The 22,708-nt window shown below is 41.0% G+C and overlaps 1 protein-coding gene across 1 annotated transcript; it reads right to left on the minus strand.

Moving 5' to 3' along the window:
• Positions 1–602: 602 nt before the first annotated feature.
• LOC134190543 (E3 ubiquitin-protein ligase LRSAM1-like) lies at positions 603–21,515 on the minus strand. The gene is made up of 6 exons (XM_062659030.1): positions 21,383–21,515; positions 21,195–21,325; positions 20,991–21,135; positions 12,974–13,467; positions 12,360–12,720; positions 603–746 (listed from the first exon to the last, which is right to left on the minus strand). Exons 1-6 carry the CDS (start codon positions 21,506–21,508, stop codon positions 603–605), a joined length of 1,401 nt encoding a protein of 466 aa, XP_062515014.1. The 5' UTR covers positions 21,509–21,515.
• Between the last annotated feature and the right edge of the window lie 1,193 nt (positions 21,516–22,708).

Genomic DNA, 22,708 nt, shown 5'->3' on the forward strand with positions numbered 1-22,708 from the left:
CAAGTCTGGAATTGTATCCCACATGAAGCACAAGGGACATTAATTGACAGGCAGTTTTCACCGTAGCAGTGGACTTGCCATCATGTCTGTATATGTATGTATGTACAAGTGAAGATCAACGTAGCCAAGGTAATTGTTGCCGATGTACAGTCGTCATCGTCCACTTATTTACAACCCAAAGCTGCTTGTTGATGACCAAGCTGTCCCATTTCTTGACGGCTCTGTCTTTAAGTTACTTGGCTTACCGTTTGACATCAGCCTGTCAACATCAACCCTGAAAGATAATCTACTGAAGCATTTTACCTTCCTATGTCGTATTGTAGATTCTCCTAAAGTTGTCATCAACAAATTGAAAATCTAATGTCTGTACATACCGTATTACCTCGCATAGAACAGCATGCTGTTATGGAACGAATTTTACCAGGGTGCCGTTATACCTCGAGGTACAACGGCATGCCGTTGTAAATGAGGGAATTTTTATCAGCGCCTCAAGTTGCACATCCAACAAAATCTAATACCTTTCTTAAGCGGTACTACTAACTACTACTAAGTCTTCAAGAACATGTCATGCATAGAGATTACCGGTAAGCACTAATCAGTTTCTACTTCTTCGTTTCCTCATCATCATTACTGTCTTGATCTGTCAAACCTGATGGTTCGTCATCTACTAATGGTTCTTCGCAAGTAGCTGTTTCATCTGTCATCAATGCATTAGTTTGACACATGTCTCCTCCAATACTGCAATACTAATATCAAAAGATAGACCTCGTATTACTGTGACTATCGTACCTCGCTCTATAACGGCACCTCACCCTATAACAGCATGCCATTATAGGTACCAACTGGAATTGTAGCGGATTCTGGTAAAATTCTCTTATAACGGCATGCCGTTCTATGCGAGGTAATGCGGTATGTTCTAGTATGGGCTAGCTATTGGGCCTACTGGATCATACCTTGTCTTGGGTTCAATGTGAAATTGACGGTATCATGAATAGACACTTATAAAAATGGAGTGGCCTGGCCAAGAAAAGCAATCCTAGAGTATTATACATGTCCAAAAACAATTTGGCCTGGAATTGTCTCACTTGTTTGCTAAATTTCAATCTTGACCAGTTTTAAGCTACGTCAGCTGCTGACATCAATTGACATCATAGTCCAACAGTTAGCAGAAGCACAAGTTCAATTAGATCAAAGAAACATTGTGTCAGCCACTTTTGCTTCAAAAGGATATCAACATAACTGTTCAGAAACACACCGAGTCTCAACACTGCAAAACTTTGAAATCCAGAAGTCTACATGATTCACTAACTAGATTAATCAGCTCTGTTAACTTAATATGGGCATCCACACTTGATGGAATTTCAGAAAATATATTCAAATGGTATCTAAATGCAACTGTCAACATGGATCAAATCTGCATCACCGGAAAAATCTACAATTAATCTCTGTCCTCTATGCAAAGAAAAACAAACAGTCTATCATGTCTCGAACAATTGGGATATACTTGGAGACATAATCAAGTGTTGTTTATTATCAAGAACCACATCCAAGATCTCAGACAAATATTAGATGAATACATCATTAGATGAACAGAACCAAGACAAATACGTAACTAAATGTGATTGCCCCAATAACTTATATAGTTTATCCGAGATGACTTCTCATTTAAGACCGGATATATGCATGTTCAGTTGTTCTGCAAAACACTGTTCATCTATAAATTAAACATAGCTTTCAAAGAAGGAATAGAGAATGCACACAAAACAGGAAAACAAGAAAATGTGAAAACCTTGTTCAAGAAATTTGCAGGCAGGAATGTGAAGTGTGTTTTAAGGCTCTAGAAGTTGGTTCCCAAGGCATAATGTCTCTGTTGTATTTCTCTTTCATTGTCAGTGTGTGTTCCAACGACAAGAATCAGTTGAGAGAGGGAGGGAGATACGTGGAGTGAGGGAGTGAGTCTGGGTGTATGCACGCTCCTTAGCTGCTATAAGCTACTCTGAGTGCAGGTTTTCTGTTGTGTGGTTTCATGTTTCGTGTCTCTCCCTGAACCTGTCCTATCTTCTTTTAAGAGTCTTATGGTGATGGAGGAGTGGTGGTGGCAGTAGGTACAAGATGGTATAGGGAGTAGCCTCGTACCAGACCCTGTTGCGCCGTCGTGCCTGTTTCCTCAATAACACAACAATGCCAGAGAGGGTCTGGGATCATCCCGCCTACCGTTTACGCTATTAGATGATCAAATTAGCTCGTATGTCACCAACCCTCAGGATAGACTAATACGGTTAGTCTAATAGTTATTCTCATGTGTCACATGGAATGTCTTGCAACTGACTTGACCTTCCATTCGTACTCTACTTGTTTCCTTTCAATGCTGGTATCCTGTCCCAACGCAAGCTGTGCGTATTTGCCAACCTCTCTAGGAGAGAGGACTTCCTCAAGCTCTCCAAGAGATTCTATGAGAGTGAAGTTATATAGTCAACACCGTGTATGAGCTGCCAGGCTCCAAATGTTTCCAAATCGTACACGAGCTTCCCGATCATATAGTTCTCGTAGCCTAGCACAGTAATAGAGCGGCACCTAGTGTATCCCTACTCCAAGCTACCTAGACTGCTGATTGAATCACATTGGACCTCACAGCTTCAGATAACATGAATCGAACTCAGGATTGAGCTCGCTGTGAATGAATCTTCTTCCATGCAGTAAAATGAATCTCTTCCCATGCAGCTACAGGAACGAAATATAAACAGTGAATGTATGCAATCGGATATCACAAGTAGCATAACTTTGATGAAAGGATGGATTGATAATTAACTAAGAGCATGAAAGTGTTGACGTTGGTGACGTGGGGTGACACTAGGCGAAGAAAGCAGACAGGATGATCCCAGACCCTCTCCGCCGTTGTCGTGTTATACGGGAACGGGCACGACGGTGCGAGAGGGTCTGGTACAAGGCTAACAGGGAACTGCTAGCCACAAATCTGCAAGCGTGCACAGTACTAGTAAGATAGTCGTTTATTGGCTAAAGAAAGAGAATGAAATTCACACTCAGTCCTGCTAGTATGACTGGCAGCACTATTAGTGACACCACCTCACTTGATGAGGGATCTAGAAAAGATGGCCTAAACAAAGGTGATGCCTTCTTTTCCCTGTCAGTTTGCTCCAGCTGGCTGAAGCATAAACTGTATGTTGTTTGTTGGAATGTTCGAACATTCCTTGACACACAACATCACATCGAATGCAAAATGACTGTTCTACAGCTCATGGACAGATATGAGTTATCTATTGATATTAAGTTAGACACGATGCTAATATTCATTCTGTGGAAACCCGTGTGAAAGCAATGGTATATAACTTAATATTAATAGATAACTTAATATTAATAAAATATAAATTATTACTCAAGTGCAAACAGTCAGTCTGCATGCCAGTGGACTAATTCGTTTCACAGGCTATCTGGGAGTGCATTAACACTCTCTAAGTAGGAATGGCACCAGTAGTTAATATTAATCCCAATTTTCACTTTGGGATAGCATAGCTCTGAAATGCTTCCATAAAATACCACAATTTTTATATCATCTTGCATGGCTACGCAGGGGCCATGGCCTTTGACTATCCCTTTGGCGCTAGCACATTCGAACGACGATTTTACTGTGAAATCTGACACACCATTTGCCATGCATGCCTTTCTCTGCGTGTGACATACTACATGTAGTAGAGTCAAATGAATGTGTCAACTTGCCAGTTTCGTGGGGCCTACATCATTCTCAAAGCTGCTCACAGGATCTGCGCTTCTCCATTCATTCCGTACAACTTGAAACACTTGACAATTTAGCCTATTCGCAAAACTTGAGTGCCGATGGACTTGCCAGTCTGGATCTTCGTTTCGCTCACGGGACTTTTGTGTTGCTCAAAGGATCTTCACTTTCCCATTGTTTGCCTGTTACTTGAAACACCAGTTGATTTAATCACAAGATCTGAGTGCTGATTGACTTGTCGACAGGTTAGTCGGATTTTCCCTGTTCTCTGCATGGGCCAGCAAACAGGAACTCCACGTCCCACACAAGATCTTTGCAGAAAATGTGCACGTGCGTGTGATAGAGACCGTTCTTTCTAACTGGTAGAAGAGAAAGTATGAGTCTTGCTTACGTGGGACTGGAACACACACTCCGATTACCATATTATAATCAAATTAGCTTGTGATATGAAGTCAAAAGGGGAGGGGCTGGTGCACAAGACTATTACATTGCCTGGTACTAATGAAACTTTACTTATGTATGGATCTAAAGTAGAAGCATTAACGTAGTAGTCTAAGCAATTCTCAAATATACTATGAGTTGTACAATGTTTCTTTGTAATAAATTAGCTTGTGTACTATTGCCTGGTACTAATGAAACCTTACTTCTGTATAGAGTATTAGAGTAGCAGCATTAACGTAGCAGTCTAAGGAATTAATTCTCAAATATCGTATAACATGAAATATTGGAGGGGAATTTATTTTTGCGGATTGGCAGATTTTGCAGCAACTGCTAATATAAAATTGGTGGACATCATGTCAATTTGGTGGTACAGTACGTCACACAGATGAGGCCACAAGATGTTACGTAATCCCTGCTTGCCGTCTGTTGTGCCTATGAATGAGGCCGTGAGGCTATGGATGAAGCTGGACTGTCACGTTCACGCGGGTCCCGTTCTTTACACTGACACAGCAGGTCTTCATCACTGGGCAGTAGTTAGAGACCAGTAAGTTAAAGGGGCAGCTCCACGGTAAACAACCTAGGCTTTAAATGAAATGTCAGCCACAAACACAGCTGTCAATCACAAACTTCTCCATGACTTATGGTAAGACATACATCAGTTATCAAACAATGATATCCAACTGCCAAAAACATCCGCCAATATGATTTGTTCATCAATTTCTTAGCAAACCGCCAATATAAATTCCTGCCATTGTTTCATCTCATATGGTATACTATGAGTTGTAACAATGCATGTGTTTCTATAAAAAGGGACATGAACATGAATACAAAAATATTTATGCAATAAATAAAAAACAAAGGGATGGCTGCATACTACGGGTCAAAACTTTCGCAGACAAGTACTCATACTTTACATCTGAAACCAATCTCCCACAATTAAATCCATACTTCACTCTGTTTGCTTTCAAGGTGGCTGCTTGGATAGGAGTAAAGTAGAGATTGAATTGTGGGAAATTGGTTTCAGATGTAAAGTATGAGTCTTGTCTGCGAAAGTTTCGACCCCTATTTATTCAAGCACTAGCTTAAAGTATGCAACCATCCCTTCTTTGTTATGTCATGCTCAACCAGATCAGTCTGGTTTGTAAAGTCTACTACAAGTACCGGAAGCAAACCCTGCGTCAGAAGTACTTAGACCATCACGGCTGTCTAGAAAGAAGACATGACTTTACAAAGGATCCGAGTAGATCCCAGAAGCACTGTTTTCTGTAAGTGCTGCAGGTTGTGATGACCTGGAATAATGTCCAGCCACCATACAATACCTGCGTGCACTGTGCCCAAAGCTCCCAAGACCACCGGAACCACCAGTGTTCGACAATGCCACATGCGGCTTATCTCCACTCTCAAGTCGCTGTATTTTGCCAACTTCTCAGCATGTTTCCTGCCAATGTTGCCATCAGCAGGACAGCTGATATCAATAAGAAGACAAGTGTTTGTCTTCTTATTTCTGAGACAGATGTCTGGACGATTGGCTTTGATCTTCTTGGCAGTGGGGATGGTGGTATCCCACATCATAGTAATGTCATTCGTCTCCACAAGCCTATCACTCCACTGGAACCCCAAAATGATGACAAACATGCCAGTAAATGATGGAGGCCACTTGATTGTGTCGATCAGTGTAGTCCATTGGTGCCAAAGCACTACAGCCTGCCACAATGTGGTCGACTGTTTCCAGGGCTACACTGCACATGTGGCAAGTAGGACTGACATCACGATTTAGAATCTTGTGCTCATAGTACCGAGTCCGAAGAGCTTGGTCTTGAGCAGCAACAACCAGTCCCTCAGTTGCAGCAGAAAGATTCGTTGCCTTTAGTCATCCGTAGGTCTCTTTCATGTCCACAGGCGGTTGCTCAGTGAGACGGCAATACTGCCCATGCATAGGCTTCCCGCTCCAGGACTGCACACAAAGAAAACTGCAACACGTACGGTAATGTCTTGCATCTGTTTCAGGCGATTGCTCAAAGCCACCTTCAACTGAGATGGATGCATTCCTGTGTAAGCTCTGCGACTTGTCGTCCGAAGCAAGACTCCTCTGCAGCTATGCAGTAAAGCGATAAGCCATGCGCTTGATCCAGTGTGGAGATTTTCTGGAGTCACACTCCCGTATCATCTGTATGAAAGGATCAGAACTGTCAGCAAGGTAACAGTTCAGCCTCACAATACAAGATTGTTATGTCGAATCAATCTGTTGTAACCCCCTACCCCCTCACTGCAAGGAGCGTCCAGTCGGTCAACGTCTGCAGAAGGATGGTGGACACCGTGTATAGAGAGGAGCTTTCTGGTCCGTTGATCAAGCTGCTGCAGGTCTGTGCACCCCCAATGAATGACGCCAAAACCATAAGTGAGAACCAGTAGTGCAAACCCATTGATGGCTAGAATCTTGTTCCGACCATACAACTCAGTCCGGAGAACCACCTTCACTCTGCGCAAGTACTCACGACGGAGTCTCTCCCTTATCATGCTGTGCTGAATACCGTTACTCTCATCTACACCCAAGTACTTGCAGACTTGACCCGGTTCCAGACAGTTGATGGTGTCCGATTTTCCTATACTGTCACTCCAGAGTTGTGTCCAGATAGTCTGTCGTTGACGAAGCGTGCAACAGCACACTTGTCCAGACCAAACTTCATCTGGACGTCATCAGAGAAGGTACGAACCGTGTGCAACAACCCATCCAACTGATCAGAGTTTCTGCCATACAGCTTCAGATCATCCATGTAAAGTAGATGACTGATGAGCTGACGTTTGGCAGTCTCACCATGCCCAGTGGTCATCCGGTAGCCGTAACTGGTTCTGTTCAACTCCTTACTCAGAGGATTGAGAGCCATACAGAAGAGAAGTAGAGAAAGTGAGTCACCTTGGAAAATACCCCTCCTGATCTGCATAAGCCTTGTCTTGATCGTACTGTTCCCGCAAGAAAGCACCATCAGTGTCCTCCAACTCTTCATCACACATGACAGGAACCTGCACAAAACTGGACTGATCTTATGCAGCTGAACACATTGAAGCAACCAACTGTGTGGCACGCTGTCATAGGCTTTCTGGTAGTCCACCCAAGCCATGCTCAAGCTCTTGTGCCTGGTCCTACAGTCTTCGATAAGCAGCTTGTTGATCAACAGCTGATCCTTTGCACCAAAAGATCCCTGTCGACAACCCTTCTGCTCCGGAGCCATGAGGTTTCTCTGAACCAGATGCCCTGCAATCCTCTGCCTGATGACTGAGGTGAGGGTCTTATAGAAGACAGACAGACACGTGATAGGCCAGTAATTTTTGGCCTGGTCAGTCTTGTCATTCTTAGGAATCAGAGTGGTTGTTCCTTGAGACAACCAGTCGGGTACAGAGCTGGATTCTGAACCAGCAGGTTGTAGTTATGAGTCAGATCAGTGTGAAGGCACGTGATACGCTTGACCCATAAACCATAAACCTTGCCTGGACCAGGAGACTTCCAGTTCCCCATCCTTTTGAGACACGATGTGACCTCATTGTCTGAGATAGGACGCCACTGCTGCTCATCTTTCCTGTGTCTCGCTATCAGTTTGACGTCTCAGCCAGAAGGCAGACTCATTGTGATGTACCTCAGTTTCTAGGATACCACCCCAATACTGCTCGATCTCAGACTCGGATGGCGGGGAAGTGACCTGGATAGTCTGCTTACCCAACTCTCTGTAAAACCGTCCAGCATCTCGTTGAAACAAACCATTCTGGCAAAGTCTCTTACGATTCTTCTCCAGCCTCCTGATCCGCTCGACCTTGGACTTAAGTTCCATTTTCAATCGATTAATGGAGACCTCACAACTCTCCAAACAGGAAATGCCCAACCAATGCTGAAGAAGTTGGAGTTCATGTAACATACGAATGCCCGATGAACCCTTTCTAACCTCCAGCAACAGTGAGATTGCACGTTGAAGTGTGAGAATCTCCATATCCAGCCTTCGTCTCCATGTCGGTGTTTGAGAATTGGTTGACTTCGTCGTCTTTAAGCCCTGCCTTTTGGACACTAGTGAAGCAGCAGAGTATACCAGGTAACTGATTTCACTCATATCTAGTTCATCCTTCAATGAACTGATGATCGTGTTAAGATCACCAATAAGTTTCAGGGTTCCACTGTTCACAAAGATCCTTGGAAGGCATTGTCTCTCACAGATAGGAATTTGCCTGACTTTCTGCAACTCCTCAAGAAACTCTCGACGAAGTACAGGGGCCACAGCAGCATCACTATCAAGCGAAAGACCATCCTCCATTTGGCAGCAGTCTGGACTGAGTTATTACATAAATATTTTTGTATTCTTTCATCTATTAATTAACTAGATAGAGTTGCTAAAGTAAGTCCTGTTCAATTAATTAATAGGTCTACATTTTAATTCCATTTGAGATGTCTGGTCATACAGATCTTATGTCTCTTTTATAGATACCATATCACGGTACTGCCCTTATACAGAAAGTGTGGCGGCCCGCCACAGTACAAATGACCTGGTAAAATCCATGCCCTCAGAGAAGTCCGTCTATCAGATGAAGGTACACTAGAAAATGCAAGATCGGGTTACACTTTTTTCTAGGGGTAACCTGACAATGGGTAACCGGAAAGTGAACTAAGACAATCTGGAGTTGGTTTGCTATCAAATCATCTATAGTAGCAAATTGTTTGAAAGTCTTACCACTGAGGATCAGCAACTACCTAATGACACTTCATCGGCCTCTCCTACACTTTACATGATGAAGTTCTGACTCCAGGTAGTTCTTATGCTCCAGCTATGGCTGATTCAGATGAACCATAATGTTGTGCCTAGGAGGACAAGCTTCTTCTACTTTGATTTTAATGCTCAACATTTAGAGACATGTACTTGGAAAGATGTGTACGGTGTTGAAAATAAAAACAGTAACGGTTCATTACTGTTATCGATTTGTTTGTTGCACCAACTGACAAACACAAATACACTATTTCAACAACAAATAAGTTTAAGACAACTTGCAGGCACCCAAGATCGAAACAATGTCATCTAATCTACTTCGCAAGCTACTGTAGCTGGTGCAAGCTCCCACTTCCATCAACAAGGTCATTTCCCACAAGTGCTGTCAGAGTATTTTGTAAACAAAATTTGTTGAAAATTGAGAAATTAGCTTTTTAGGAATCAGTTCAGTTTCGAAACATGCTAGAAGGCCATGCTGAAGACAGCCCAGTTAACTATACTCACAGTAAGAATGATGGAATTGCAAAAGCACAGCTCCTATGCATGTGCCACTGGTATGTATCGTAAACGTAAGCTTCTTTCTTACAAACCATGTAGCTGATAGCGTGGCTGAAGAGCAGTCCTGAACGACGAGACCAATCATGAGTTTGCTGTAATATGTTAGAGGGCCAACAAAGAGATTGAGGCTCAACAGTGGAACTAGTGGGAAAAGGTGTACAAAATATTGTCATTACAACAACAAACAGTGAGTTGGTTTCTAGGAAAATTAGTTATCAAATTTATAAAATTAAAGTGACTTTGAAATATACTTGCTTTAGAGTATCCTATTGCTTCTGCTCATTTAAATTGATCAGAAAGCACCATGACCGGTTTGAAATGACACAGACATTTATAGATTGCTTGATGGGATGGGTACATTGCATATGGGTGTCAGATAAAACAACAATAATAATGTAGACTTCTATCTCGTTGCAGGAAAGACTGCAATAGCTAGACTGTCGAAGATGAGAAACACTGGCAGTCACTGGGAGAACAACATCAACTAAAAGTGTTTGGGTCTAACTTTTAAGCAATTGTTCTTTTGCAATCAGACGATAACAGCAGACTCCTACATATCTATGGTTGCAAACAAATCTTGGATTGCTGGGCCTATAGCAATTCTTCAATGTTTTGAATCAAGCTGCGCATTCCAAGATGCAAAAAATCGATACTATTGAACAATCAAATTTTCTAATAGAATGTGATTTTCCTTCTAATCTTCAAATCAGTAATGCCATCAAGAAAATGTCCAGTAACAAATCTGCTGGTGCAGATGGACTGCTCATACAGATATTTCAATGTTGTGCGCAATATTGCTGTCAAACTTATTCGCATCTGCTGAGAATATGAAACGTGATGAGAAATTTCCAAGAGAACAATTTAATCAATCTTTACAAGAAGAAAGCGTGTCAATCTAATTACAACAATTACAGGGGCATGTCTTTGCTCTGTCGCAAGGTAAGATCATGGCCAGAGTTATTCTGGATTGTATCATTGCAAATCAATGTGGCTTTCATTCAGGCTGAAGTACAACAGGTGATCTGTTCATCAAGGTAAATCCAAGAAGACTGTTGTACTCTGTGAATAGAAATGGACTGTGGAAGACTGCGCCCAAACTTTTGTCCACTTAAGATAATCAATTTCGATCAACGCCTTTCATGATTGTATGATGCCTCTGGTCATTGGAGATGGTTTAGAGTGAGAAAGCTTCTTACAGTAGAGCCTCGCTATAGCGAACCTCCATATAACAAATCCTTGATATAACAAAACTAGTCTTGGAGCCCCGAACTCGTTTGTGTGCGTTTCTCCATCTTGGAACCCTAGATGTAAGAAACTCGCTTATAACGAAAACCTCGCTATAGTGTGGCTTCTTTTACACCTAAACGTAGATAATTACATTATAACCTCAATATAACGTAATAGGCGGTGTGACTGTGCTCATTCCTGCAATGCTGTGCCTACAAAGTGCCGCCGAGGGTGTAGATCATTAAACGTGCTTACATCATTAGGCACAATGAATTCAATTAATTTCTCGCAGTCTGACGTCGATTAGGCATTTGGCCAGAGCATGTCAAGCGCGTCCTCTTGTATTTTACTGCCCGAATGGACAGCTGCTCCAGGCAACAAGTAAACAGTGGTAGCAAAAATGACACCTTTGCTACTAGAATGATCCAACAACAAGATCGTAATACCACAGCTGCACTGTTATCTATTGACAATCCTGCCATACTATCCTAACACAGCATACTACAAACCACTTATTACATGGGAGGGCGGGATTATGATGTAATTGGCTAGCATGGCCTCGGGCTTTCGCTGACCTTGTGCAATGGATAACCCGGATGATTTCGCTTTTAATGAACCCTAGCTACAATGAAAGCAATCTTAGTGTCCCCTGCGATTCGTTATATCAAGGTTCCACTGTAGTCAAAAATTGAGTCAGACACATGCGGTTATGTTGTAATGATAAATAACTCTGTTTAGGGGTCATCCATAATTGTCGACATTTACTCAAGTATACAAAGCGTACTCTTTTCTGCATACCCACCCCCTCCCCTAAGCATACCTAAGAATGTAGGTCATGTGAAGCTATTACAATAATTAAATAATAAATCATCGTTCTGGCCAATAGTCTTTCGTTGTCGTTGTACTTTGTGTACAGCTTCCTCGGACAAAAATGGGCTGTAAAGACACATTCACAAACTGCGCCACTTGTTTGCCCGCATTTATGAATAGTGCAAGGTCTCTTAGGTCTGGTCTGTTAGTACCTACTGCAGAGTACATGTACCTACCGTCCCATGCTAAGCCTGTACTGTACACTTTAAACAAGTGCGACGAACGCTTAGCATGAACTATATGCATCATACACTTGCGACAGCTAGTACTTACAAATGTAGATGCAACACGCGTGCGTAAATACAGTATCCTGACTTCAGTATCATTTCCCATCTACTTCTGGACCAAACGAAATCATCGACATTTTGTACTCTGCCTCAAAGCGTACAACTACTCTTACTAGTTTGAGTAAATGTTGACAATTATGGATAACCTTTAGTATCTGTACCTTAGTTGCTGTCATCGGGATCGACATGTTTAAAAACATTCATGAGAGAGTGGGACATGGATGGTAGAATTTTGAAATTCATCACTTATAACACACACACACACACACACACACACACACACACACACACACACACACACACACACACACACACATGCACGCACACACATACCATCCATCTGTCCGTCCATCCATCCATCCATCCATCCATTCCATTTGCTGCTTGTGCTCCATGAGGATACAGGAGATGCAATCCAAAATCATCAAGTCTACACTGCTTGAGGTCTGTTTTGACAAAAATGCTGGAGATTATGAAGACCTTTTTTTTTGTCATTTCTGAGGCTCTTCTCTTTGTTTTCTGCTTCCTAGTTGAAATGCTCTGCGTTACGTTTGATGATGGAGCGCTAAGAGTTACACTCTTCAGCTTTCTCCCTCCAGGGCTCCAACAAGTTACACTGCTTGAGGTCACCAGACACAACATCATTCCAACAACGCTTCTGTCCACCAACATTGCATTTGCGAACAACAACAGCAAACACAAGAAGCTACTTGGGTAAGCGATCATTGAACATCCTTGAGAGGTGCTCAAGAAAAACAAAGGCAATGTTGTAGTAGAATCAATGAAATCCTTTGCTGTTAGTTTGGCCATCTTGGGTATCGTAGTGTGACACTTTTGTTCCCTAACCAAGATCCCCAATATACTTTGAAAGAACGAATCACAAGCATTCAAGATGACAAACACAAGGCGGCAGTACACTCGAGACCATACAGCAAGGTTGGACTTCAGTGCACTGTCCTCTCTCTCTCTCCCTCCCCCTCTCCCTCCCTCCCCCTCTCCCTCTCTCTCTCTCTCTCTCTCTCTCTCTCACACACACACACACACACACACACACACTCACACACACACATGCACACACACAAGACTTTTCTTACTTCATTTTCTGCTCTTTCTCTGCAATCTTCCTTTTCTGTTTGGCCACTTTTTGTATCCTCACTTTTTCCTGACTTCGAGCTTCCTGTTTTGACCCAACCAAATTACCAACAAAACGCATTTCAGCTTGTTTATGGCCTTGATTGGAACCATCAGTAATTCTAGTTCTCCTTACAAACGGTTCTTCCTTTTGCTTCTGTTGAGATAAGTGGAACTTTTTCTGAGAGATGGAGAGTACTTGTTGTGGCTTTGTTAGAGACTTTATTGGTGTGAGCTGTATTCGATGTGTAGTTGGTAAAACAAGCATCTCCTGGTCTTGGTCCCAAAAGAGTGATATGGGTTGGTTACCACACTGATGAATGAGGTGTGACAAAGACTGTTTAAATCTGTTTGGATCTGTTCTGTGACTTGTTGCTTTAGGCGAATATGATTGGATATGTGGCACAGGTTCAGAAGACTGTACGCTGAGAAGATTTTGCAAATACTGAAGTATAGCCTATGAAAAGATTACAATTATGTCACATCAAAAATTATAAAATTGAGGTAACCCATTTGCCTTGTTTGAATATATACGTTTTTCTTGACCATGCACATGCATCCATTTGAGTCAACATGCATTTCTCTGTTGCTTTCTGCATGTGCATAAAGCCTTTTGCAAGTTGTGCACATAGTAATGTTTGAAGTATTGCATAAGGCAGCCTCGTATCCGGGTCCTCACGCATGGCTAGAGAAGAAGGCCTGGTAAACCGTTTTGCATGTGTGCATATATTACCCCAAATCAGGGTAATAGAGGTGTGTATGCACACATGCAAACTGACATCTGGAACTTCGAGCCAATTGAAGCCGCTGTATTAAATGGTATGGCTGGTGAAGGAAATCATGTAGTGGCATTCCAGTATCCTTTCAGTAATGTAGACCTCAAGGAGCAGTGGCGTGTAGTTCTACATCATGTGTAGAGCAAGAAAGACATTTTCGTCCGGATACCAATCGTGGCAGGATACGGAAAATTTACCGCGAAGGACTAGGCTTATTGTAAACTCCTGCCACAAAACCACAATGTGAATGCTCTAGCTAAAACATCTTTCAAAATTGGATTACTGTACATTGAATCTCTGTGTGTAATGGCTTCATCAGTATTGAGCACGTCAATTGTCCTGTCATCCACACACCTTTGCAGACAGTACTGAATGGGGTGCTGCTTTAATTAATCAAGTTTCAGACAACCTCAGTTTCGCACACATTATCCCGATTTCAGGGTAATTTATGTGTGCATGCGATAACGTGTACCAAGCACTCTTCTCTGGCCACACAAGAAGGCCTGTTCCTCTTTTGACTCAAATTCTTTCGATCCCAATGAAAATTTGAAGTTTTTGTCTTCAGCTGAGACATTGAAGTTTCTGGAATAAGTTTTGCTCATTTTTACACAGTCTGTAAAGTCTAGTCATTTTCATAAATGTTTTCAATCGCAAAAAACACAAGATAAATTCGTCTTGGCAAGATTTCGACGTTAGGCGTCGTCTACTAAGCCTAAATATTGTCTGCACTGCTATGGAAACAACCTAAGAGCTTTGGATGTCAGATCAAAATTCGTCAGCGCTGTCAACCAAACCGTACTCCACACATCTCAACGGTTAGATTCGATGCTCTCATGTTCATGTCTTACATTTGTCCGATGCTGAAAATGCAGTGGCACTAGTTTTTCCATTGAAGGAAGACATTGCATACTTTCAAACAGCTCTGCATTGGTTGTAAATGTCAAAATCCCATTGAGACGAATTCGTTCAAATGGGATTTTGGCACCTAGCATGTTCTTCTGCAGGCAAGACACGACGAAACTACTGACATTAAACGTATCAAATGACAACATTGCTTTCATGGTGGCCATTGAAGCTTGCGGAAGTTAAAAGAAACACAAAGCCATATTCTGTTATCCTTGTCGACCAGACCGTAGTCGCGCCTCTTGATAACTGCATTCGATTTAATTCATGTGCATAGCTTACATAAGTCTAACAATGCTTAAAAAATTGCTCTAGTTTTCACAATTGTAAAAAATCATTTGGTACTTTGAAACAGCTCTGGATTTAGTCGTAAATGTCAAAATCCCATTCAGACATTCGCATGTAAGATACGACAAAACAGTAAGACGCTAAACATATCGAATCACAACATTGCGGTCACGATAGCCAATGAAGATTGTGGATGTCAGAAAAAACCAAAGCAAGTTCTTGTCCTTGTCGACCAGATCATACTCGGGCCTCTTGACGACTGCATTCGACGTTTCATGTGTCTAAAGTTACGTCTACTCATGCTGAAAATGCAATGGCAATAGTTTTCACAATAATTATTGTAACAAGTCATTCTGTATTTTGAAAATTTCCAGATCAGTCATAAATGTCGAAATCCCATTGAAACAAATTCTTTCAGATGGGATTTTTATACATAGCGTACGTAATCTTTTGCACATAAGATACAAAAAATTTTCACAAAAAGTCTGATGCTAAACATATCAAATTATGGCATTGATTTTGTAATGGTCTTTGTAGCTTGTGGAAGCTAATCAACCAAAAGAGTTTTGCTATGTTTAGCTTTGACTCGCTGTAAGTATTACTTTTAAAGGAATATCCAGTGCATTGATGGAGAAATATAAATTAATACAATATATTTGTTATTTCTCTCATATTTATATATTTGAAACTAATTTTAGAAATTTAAAACAGCATATTTTACTTATCTGAAATCATGATTCTAAGCCTACATTGCTTATTTTCTATGTAATTCTATTTCTTACCAAATTCGTTTGTAACCCATGTACAGTAACACAATGATGAAAGTCAATATATGGTAAACAGCATGCATGAATTTGTATTTCTCAGTCTCCTGTTTCTCCCATTCACTGCATAAACGCATCAAAGTGGTAGTTCTTGCCAAACTGCACTTGGTTTGGAAATACCAAGTACTAGTAAATTGGCTTTTGGAAACTTGACTCCCATTATTATTGTTTTGCTTGTTGAATTTGTTTCTCTGTGTCTTGAAAATTAAGTGATTTAACTTAATTATGCTAGCAACTTAGTGTGCAGGCAAACACTAATTAACTCTATTTAGAAGTCTGTTGGGAGTATTGATAAAATGCTGTTTTTCATTCTGATGTCATTTTAGGTTGATCCTAAATTATAGTAACTTAATCAATGAGGAGTCATGATCACTTGAAAAATTGTATGTGATTTTAATTAAATTGAAATTTTTGGCATCATTACAGTAGACCTACGACACGCACATGAAAGCATCAAATTCCGACAAAATGAATGAGTGTATGGTTTGTACAGTCAATACGGTATGTACCAAAGTCTCATTCGAACAAATTTTGCAAAGTATCAAATAACTTGTTCCTATTGTGAAAACTAGTGCCTTGCATTTTCAGCATTGGGAGTTATGCACATGAAACACTGAAGAGGCGTGAGTATGGTCTGGTTGACAAGGACAAAACGCTTTGATTTTTTCTGACGTCCACAAGCTTCAATGGCTTTCATGACAGCAATGTCATAATTTCGATATGTTTGGCATCGAACGTTTTGTCGTATCTTACATGCAGAGGAATACACTATGTACCAAAATCCCATTTGAACAAATTTGTGTGAATGAGATTTTGACATTTACGACTGATCCAGAGCTGTTTCAAAGTACCGAATGACTTGTTACAATTGTGAAAACTAGTGCCATTGCATTTTCAGCATTGGTATACGTAAGCTATGCACATGAAATGTCAAATACAGTCGTCAAGAAGCGAGAGTACAGTCTGGTCGACAGGGTAACTGAATCTCGCTTTGCATTGTTTGACTTCTACAAGCATCAATGGCCACCGTGAAAGCAATATCATAATTTGATACGTTCAGCATCTGATGTTTGTCATGTCTTGCGTGCAGAAGATCACACCAGGTCTTAAATTTGAATGAATTCATCTGAATGGAATGTCAACATTTCTGACCGATCCAGAGCTGTTTCAAAGTACTCAGTGACTTCCTTCAATTGTAAAAACTAGTGCCACTGCATTTTCAGCATTGCCAGATGCTAAGACACAAACATGAAAGTGTCTATTAAAATCGTCGAGATGCATGGAGTACAGTCTGGTTGACAGGGCTGACAAACTTTAACTTTGCTTTTCTGACACCCAAAAGCTCTTAGGTTGTTTCCATAATAGCACAGACAATATTTAGGCTTATTAGACAATGTTTAATGTCAATATCTTGCCAAAACAAATTTGTCTAGAGTTTTTCTGCGATAAGACGTTTATGAAAATGACTAGACTTTGCAGAATGGGTAAAAGTGAACAAAATCTGTATCTATTCCATTCAGAAAGTTTAACGTCTCAGTCAAAGACGAAAAAACATCAAAATCCCATTAGGACGAAAGATTCTTCCCAGTCCCATTTAAACGAAAGAATCCCAGTCAAAGATGAACAGGGGCAAAGTGGTCCAGTTGAAAATTTGCAAGCTCACACACATAAATGCACATGCACAAAAGCTAAGTCTCTTAATTCTCATGTTTGCTTTCTTTAAAATGTCAGTACTTACGTATGTATAAACTCGGACATGCTAATAGCCTATCTCATGAAAGATGAAACTTAATGTTGTGAGTGTGGTCCTTCTCGATTAATTTTTGGATGATTTTAGACTTCAAATCTATCAAGTTACTAAAGTCCATTCCCGAATAGAAGAATACGTGGGAAAAACCCGTATCTCCTGAAGCAGACGTCCTAGTGAGTTGATTCCAACATCATTGGAAAGCTCACAAGAAGGAGGTTCCAGTTCAGTTAATGAATACGGTGATTGGTGCTTATTACAACACAATTACTAACTTGCTGTATGACACGCGCTTGGCCCTGCCCTACTCTTCCATTTACACCAGGTATCAGATAACTTCAAAGTCACCGCTACGATACCCACTACTTGAAAGCTGACGCGGACGTACCTTGAAATATTGATTGGTAAGTAAAACAGCTGTAGCTAGCAAGCTTATGTAGTTGAGGCATTGGTTGACTCTTTGAAAGTAAGTTTATAGCAAAACATTTCTATACTGGAACCTTTTATTCCACTAGCTACACCCATCTCTGCTCTTCAATTCCTTATCTATTAACCACAGTTCCCACGTATTCTCCTATTCGGGAATGGACTTTAGTCATATCTTGGTGGTAGTGTAATCATGAGATGACTCCGGTTTGCCTGACTATTGTGCTCCTCAAACCCAACTTTGGTAGACTTGTTAGGTTACTACATTATAGAATTAGCAAAAGAAAAGATAACCCATTTTTGCGAAAAAACGCTATAGCCAGAAACCAGAATGAACAGGTATGTGAGCTGTATGCATTCCGATCGGCTAGGCTGCAGGCACTTGATATGAAACTGTCTACAGTAATTAAATAAAAACTTATTTAATCAGCTATACCCTATTTCAGAAGCAATCAGGAATGGTCCATTGGTGAAACCACATATATTGAAAAGTGGTCCAGTTTCAACTGGACCAACCAGACCAATGACTACATCCTTGATACACAAGACTGGATACCGCTATTGAGTATAAATAATTATGTCATTACCACAGAAACTGTCACCGCTAGCCGCCACTAATAATAAGATGTTGAGTTGAACATGAAGTGCATCTTTTTCATGCTAAGCCTGGATGTCAGTAAGAGTACTTCTGCCTATGATGTTCGTCAAAACTCGATCAGGTTACCTTCAGCTCTGTAGCCAGCAGTGAGCAAACTGGATTTGATGTGCTCATTTAATCTAGTTCAGAGGTGTTGTCTACAGCTCCACATGATGCTGTTCACTGTTAGAAAGCAAATGCAGTGAATGAACTTGGCTTGAAGCAAAAGTGTTGTTCACTAACATTGGATAGAAAAACAAATTTACCAGTGCACCTGTCCTTTTCCTAAAAAATGTTACCAAGTCCAACAATACTTTGGAATGGCCTTATCTTATACAGGGTGTCCCAAAAGTCTCATCCCATAGGAAAAGTATAAATGAAAACCACAAGGAGATTATTATTATGCCTTGGTGTGCATACACAATGGTAGCCTCGAACTTCCAGACCAGAGAGCACGCAAAATGCGAGAACTCTAGTCTGGACCAAGTCAGTACTAAAATGATTTCGGAAATAGCCTTCTAAGCGAATCAGCTCCTCATAATTGTAAATTGTAAATTGTAAATTCTGATTGGTTTAGCAGTAATTGGTTATGCTAAGTGCACTTGCGCTGATTGCGTGCGTGTGAAATCCGTGTGGGCGGCTAAGTGCACACCAGAGCCGTGATGAAGACTCTGGTACACGCTCACATCTTAGTTTTAGTTTCAGCTTCAGTTCTTTGATATTTTCAAGCTTGCGGTGACAGGACATGCACAGCAGCGTTGCTAGACCATCACCTTTGACAACTGGTCGAGTGGTAGTCTCGCCAGTCGAGCGGCTTGACTAGCTAGCGGTCTGCCAAATAATCAGAGAGTCATCGTTTCATGCCGTCCACCAAGATATCGCGGCAAACACTGCAGACATCTCTTCTTTATTCGTGAGGTCTCATGGCATTTACAAATGATATGTTGATCTAGGTAAAACGATCCTACGCTGCTAGACTACCATTTAGCATAGCTATTGATAAATACTTCCGAAATCATTTTAGTACTGACTTGGTCCAGACTAGAGTTCGCGCGCTCCCTGGTCTGGAAATTCAAGGCTAACACAGTTGAGGCATACGGTAGTCTGCTGCTGCTGCTGCTGCTGGTGTGTGTGTGTGTGTGTGTGTGTGTGTGTGTGTGTGTGTGTGTGTGTGTGTGTGTGTGTGTGTGTGTGTGTGTGTGTGTGTGTAAACAAACAAACGTCATCTCACATGACTGCAAAGTACGTGAATAGTCTGTAGTCAAAGTACAGTAATAAGAGTTATACGGGACATGATATCTTTCATAAGTACTGTACTCATGCGGGTATAATACCATTGCACATGTGTTGAGATGTGGTACAGCACAAGCACAACCTAGACTAACATTTCCAACCTAATAAATGACAGCCAAAATCACCAATAGCAGCTAGTACTATCTCCATAGATCAAAACACATGCATACAACCATTGGAGGGAAGTCATATGAGATGACAGCATTGTTGGTGGTAAATATAGGGTGTATTTAATTTGCTTCTTCTGCTCTAGTGGAAAAGGCTAGAAAGTCACATGACTGATTCTGTTCTTTGCTTTCCCACCTTCTTCTGAAAGTGTTAGTAAAACTGCAAGATCTAGCTCTTCTCGCCTTAGGATGGAATAACTAGATAAAAGATATATCGAGCTCAAGTACATGCATTTGACAACAATGAAATTCATTGTAATGACACGACAAATTAATTTTTTTCCTTCAGCTTCATTAATTGTTATTCTCCAAGTCAATCAGCAACAGCAACACTGCTTTAGCAACCATTTTCATGTCTACTGCACCCCGATGCTAATACTGCACATTGCCATGCAAACCCTTTTAGAAACTCTTCTGCGTATCTTTCATAGGTAGGAACTGTGGGCCAAAGGAGTCATGCCCTCAATAATTTTCCTTCCTCACTCCATTACTCCAAAAATTTAATGCAACAAAGCATGCATAATTATGCTGAAGAGAGATTGTATTGCTTGGTCACAAACTTCGTAAACTCCTACACGTACGTCTTTGATGCAACTCTTCTGCAATCTTCTGATATAACTGATGCAATAGCGAATGCATGATCAAGCTTTTCTATCCACTCCTATAATTCCAGAAGAGCAGAAGTACCAAAAGAAATGTATACGCACTGTACTCATTATTCTAGCTTACACTCAGATTAGAAATTGCACCCATTATGGCATACTTCATCCACTCATAGGCTAGAAATTGTTAAAAACGTTTTACTTTAGTAATTAAATGATTGATGCAATTCAAACCATATAATCCGTTTTTGGTTTTCTGATAAGTAACAATGATGTCTGTTTACAACAACCATGCAATGTGTACACATGTCACGTACCTTAGTTCCCTGTTCAACAACATGCTTTGGTGGATCTGTCAGAGGATTTCCTGCAAGATTCAATCCCGACAAGCTTGTTAACCAACCAAGTTCTGCTGGTAAAGTAGTGAGGCAGTTCCCTTCCAGTAAAAGTGCCTTTACATGCCTAGAAAATAGTAAGGATAAAATGAGAACAGATATCTAATGAACGACAACCCAAGCAACCTAAGAGATCCAATTGAAGATGGAAGCTCCACCAGTCGGTTGTTTCTCAGATCAAGCCACCGTAGATTGGTAAAATAATCGAACACATCAACAGGTAAATTAGTCAGCTTGTTGCCCTCCAAATACAGACACTAGCAAGACAACTAGGGCTTAGCATCACGTCTCTTTACAAAGATTTAGTTCTGTACCTCCACGTGCTTAGCGCTGTATAGTTCTTGTGGCAAGCTAGATAAGTCTGTACGACTTAAATCGAGAGTAGGAGACGACAGAGTTACAGAAGTGCAGATCAAATTTTCAACGTCCACTGCGGCCATGGTAACACGATACAATTCGGGAACTTGTCAAAAGTAGGCTGATAGGTCCCGTACAACACTATATCGAGTTGTGCCTTGAAATCCAGACACTTCCCCAGTAAGATTTTAGCATGCTCATACTGACTACAAATGAAACTACAAGCAGAATACGTTATCATGTTACTTTCTTCACCATTTACACTGATGTCCAACTGGTAATGACTAAAAGTAGCTAGAACTGATAGACAGCATTGTAAGCTGGTAAAAAACATCGTAACTCTGATAAACAAAGGTCACAGCAGTTGCACTAGAGCTTGAATAGCGTTATGGTTTGGTAGCTACAGAGTAGCGTAGACACGTCGTTCATTTGATCCAACCTTCCAAATCTGTTAGATAGTCTGTAGAACCTTCTTCACATCTAACTAACTACACATAGTCCAAAATACTAGGCTCGTAGCTGCCAACTGTCCCGGTATTCGAAGTCATACACACGCTCCGTCTTGATTCTAGTGATCTGTCGAGATATTTTCTGAACCGTGGCCTAGCTAGTGGCTTCGGTTATCTAGGGCACATGTGTTGTATTAAATTCAGTCGGTGCTAGTAAATAAAGTATCCGTGTTAAATTCAGTCGAACGTTATCTACAAAGTCTCTGCTAAATTCTGTCTGGCTTTGAAAAATGTCCTCAATCAGTTAGGTCTAGACTTTTTAACACGCGTACCATTTGCTCCGACTGTTTTTAACAATGCACACTGTTAATTAAATTTAGTCAGATAGCGCGCGTTAGACGTTAAGCAAAATGGCCGCTTCTTTGTTGAACTGTCCAACAAACATCCGCTCTCATTGCTTTGTAGGGTAAGATGCAAGACCTGTTTTAGTTTTACGAGTTCAATTCGTGAACCAGCTATATAGCTAGCTGTTCTAGTCAATTATGTATACACAATCTACATAGCTATCTAACTAACTAGGCTTCACTAGCTAGACAGTCGCACATCAGCGTAGTACGCTCCTGGTTTGTGTTGGTTACTGCGACAAGATCAGGGAAGTTCCAGACGATATTTCGGATTGCTTGTGTAGACGTGCGCGTGTCAACCGGACTTTCACTAGATATCTAGAGACAAATTCTAGCTAGTCTAATACTAGTAGAGACGAATTCGAACTCTGCAATGAAACCGCTAGAAAGATCTAAAGTATAGCGTTTCAAACGCATTCTCTAGCACGGA

The sequence above is a fragment of the Corticium candelabrum genome, chromosome 1 (assembly GCF_963422355.1).
Source record: "Corticium candelabrum chromosome 1, ooCorCand1.1, whole genome shotgun sequence".
NCBI lineage: Eukaryota > Metazoa > Porifera > Homoscleromorpha > Homosclerophorida > Plakinidae > Corticium > Corticium candelabrum.

Excerpts from the sequence above, each read along its gene's own strand:
- LOC134190543 (XM_062659030.1), bottom strand. The coding sequence starts at position 21,508 with ATGGCCGCAGTGGACGTTGAAAATTTGATCTGCACTTCTGTAACTCTG. Across the intron at positions 21,136-21,194 it reads TCTTCAATTGGATCTCTTAG|GCATGTAAAGGCACTTTTAC; the intron begins GTTGCTTGGGTT and ends ACTATTTTCTAG. Across the intron at positions 12,721-12,973 it reads GAGAAAGAGCAGAAAATGAA|GGAACAAAAGTGTCACACTA; the intron begins GTAAGAAAAGTC and ends GATCTTGGTTAG.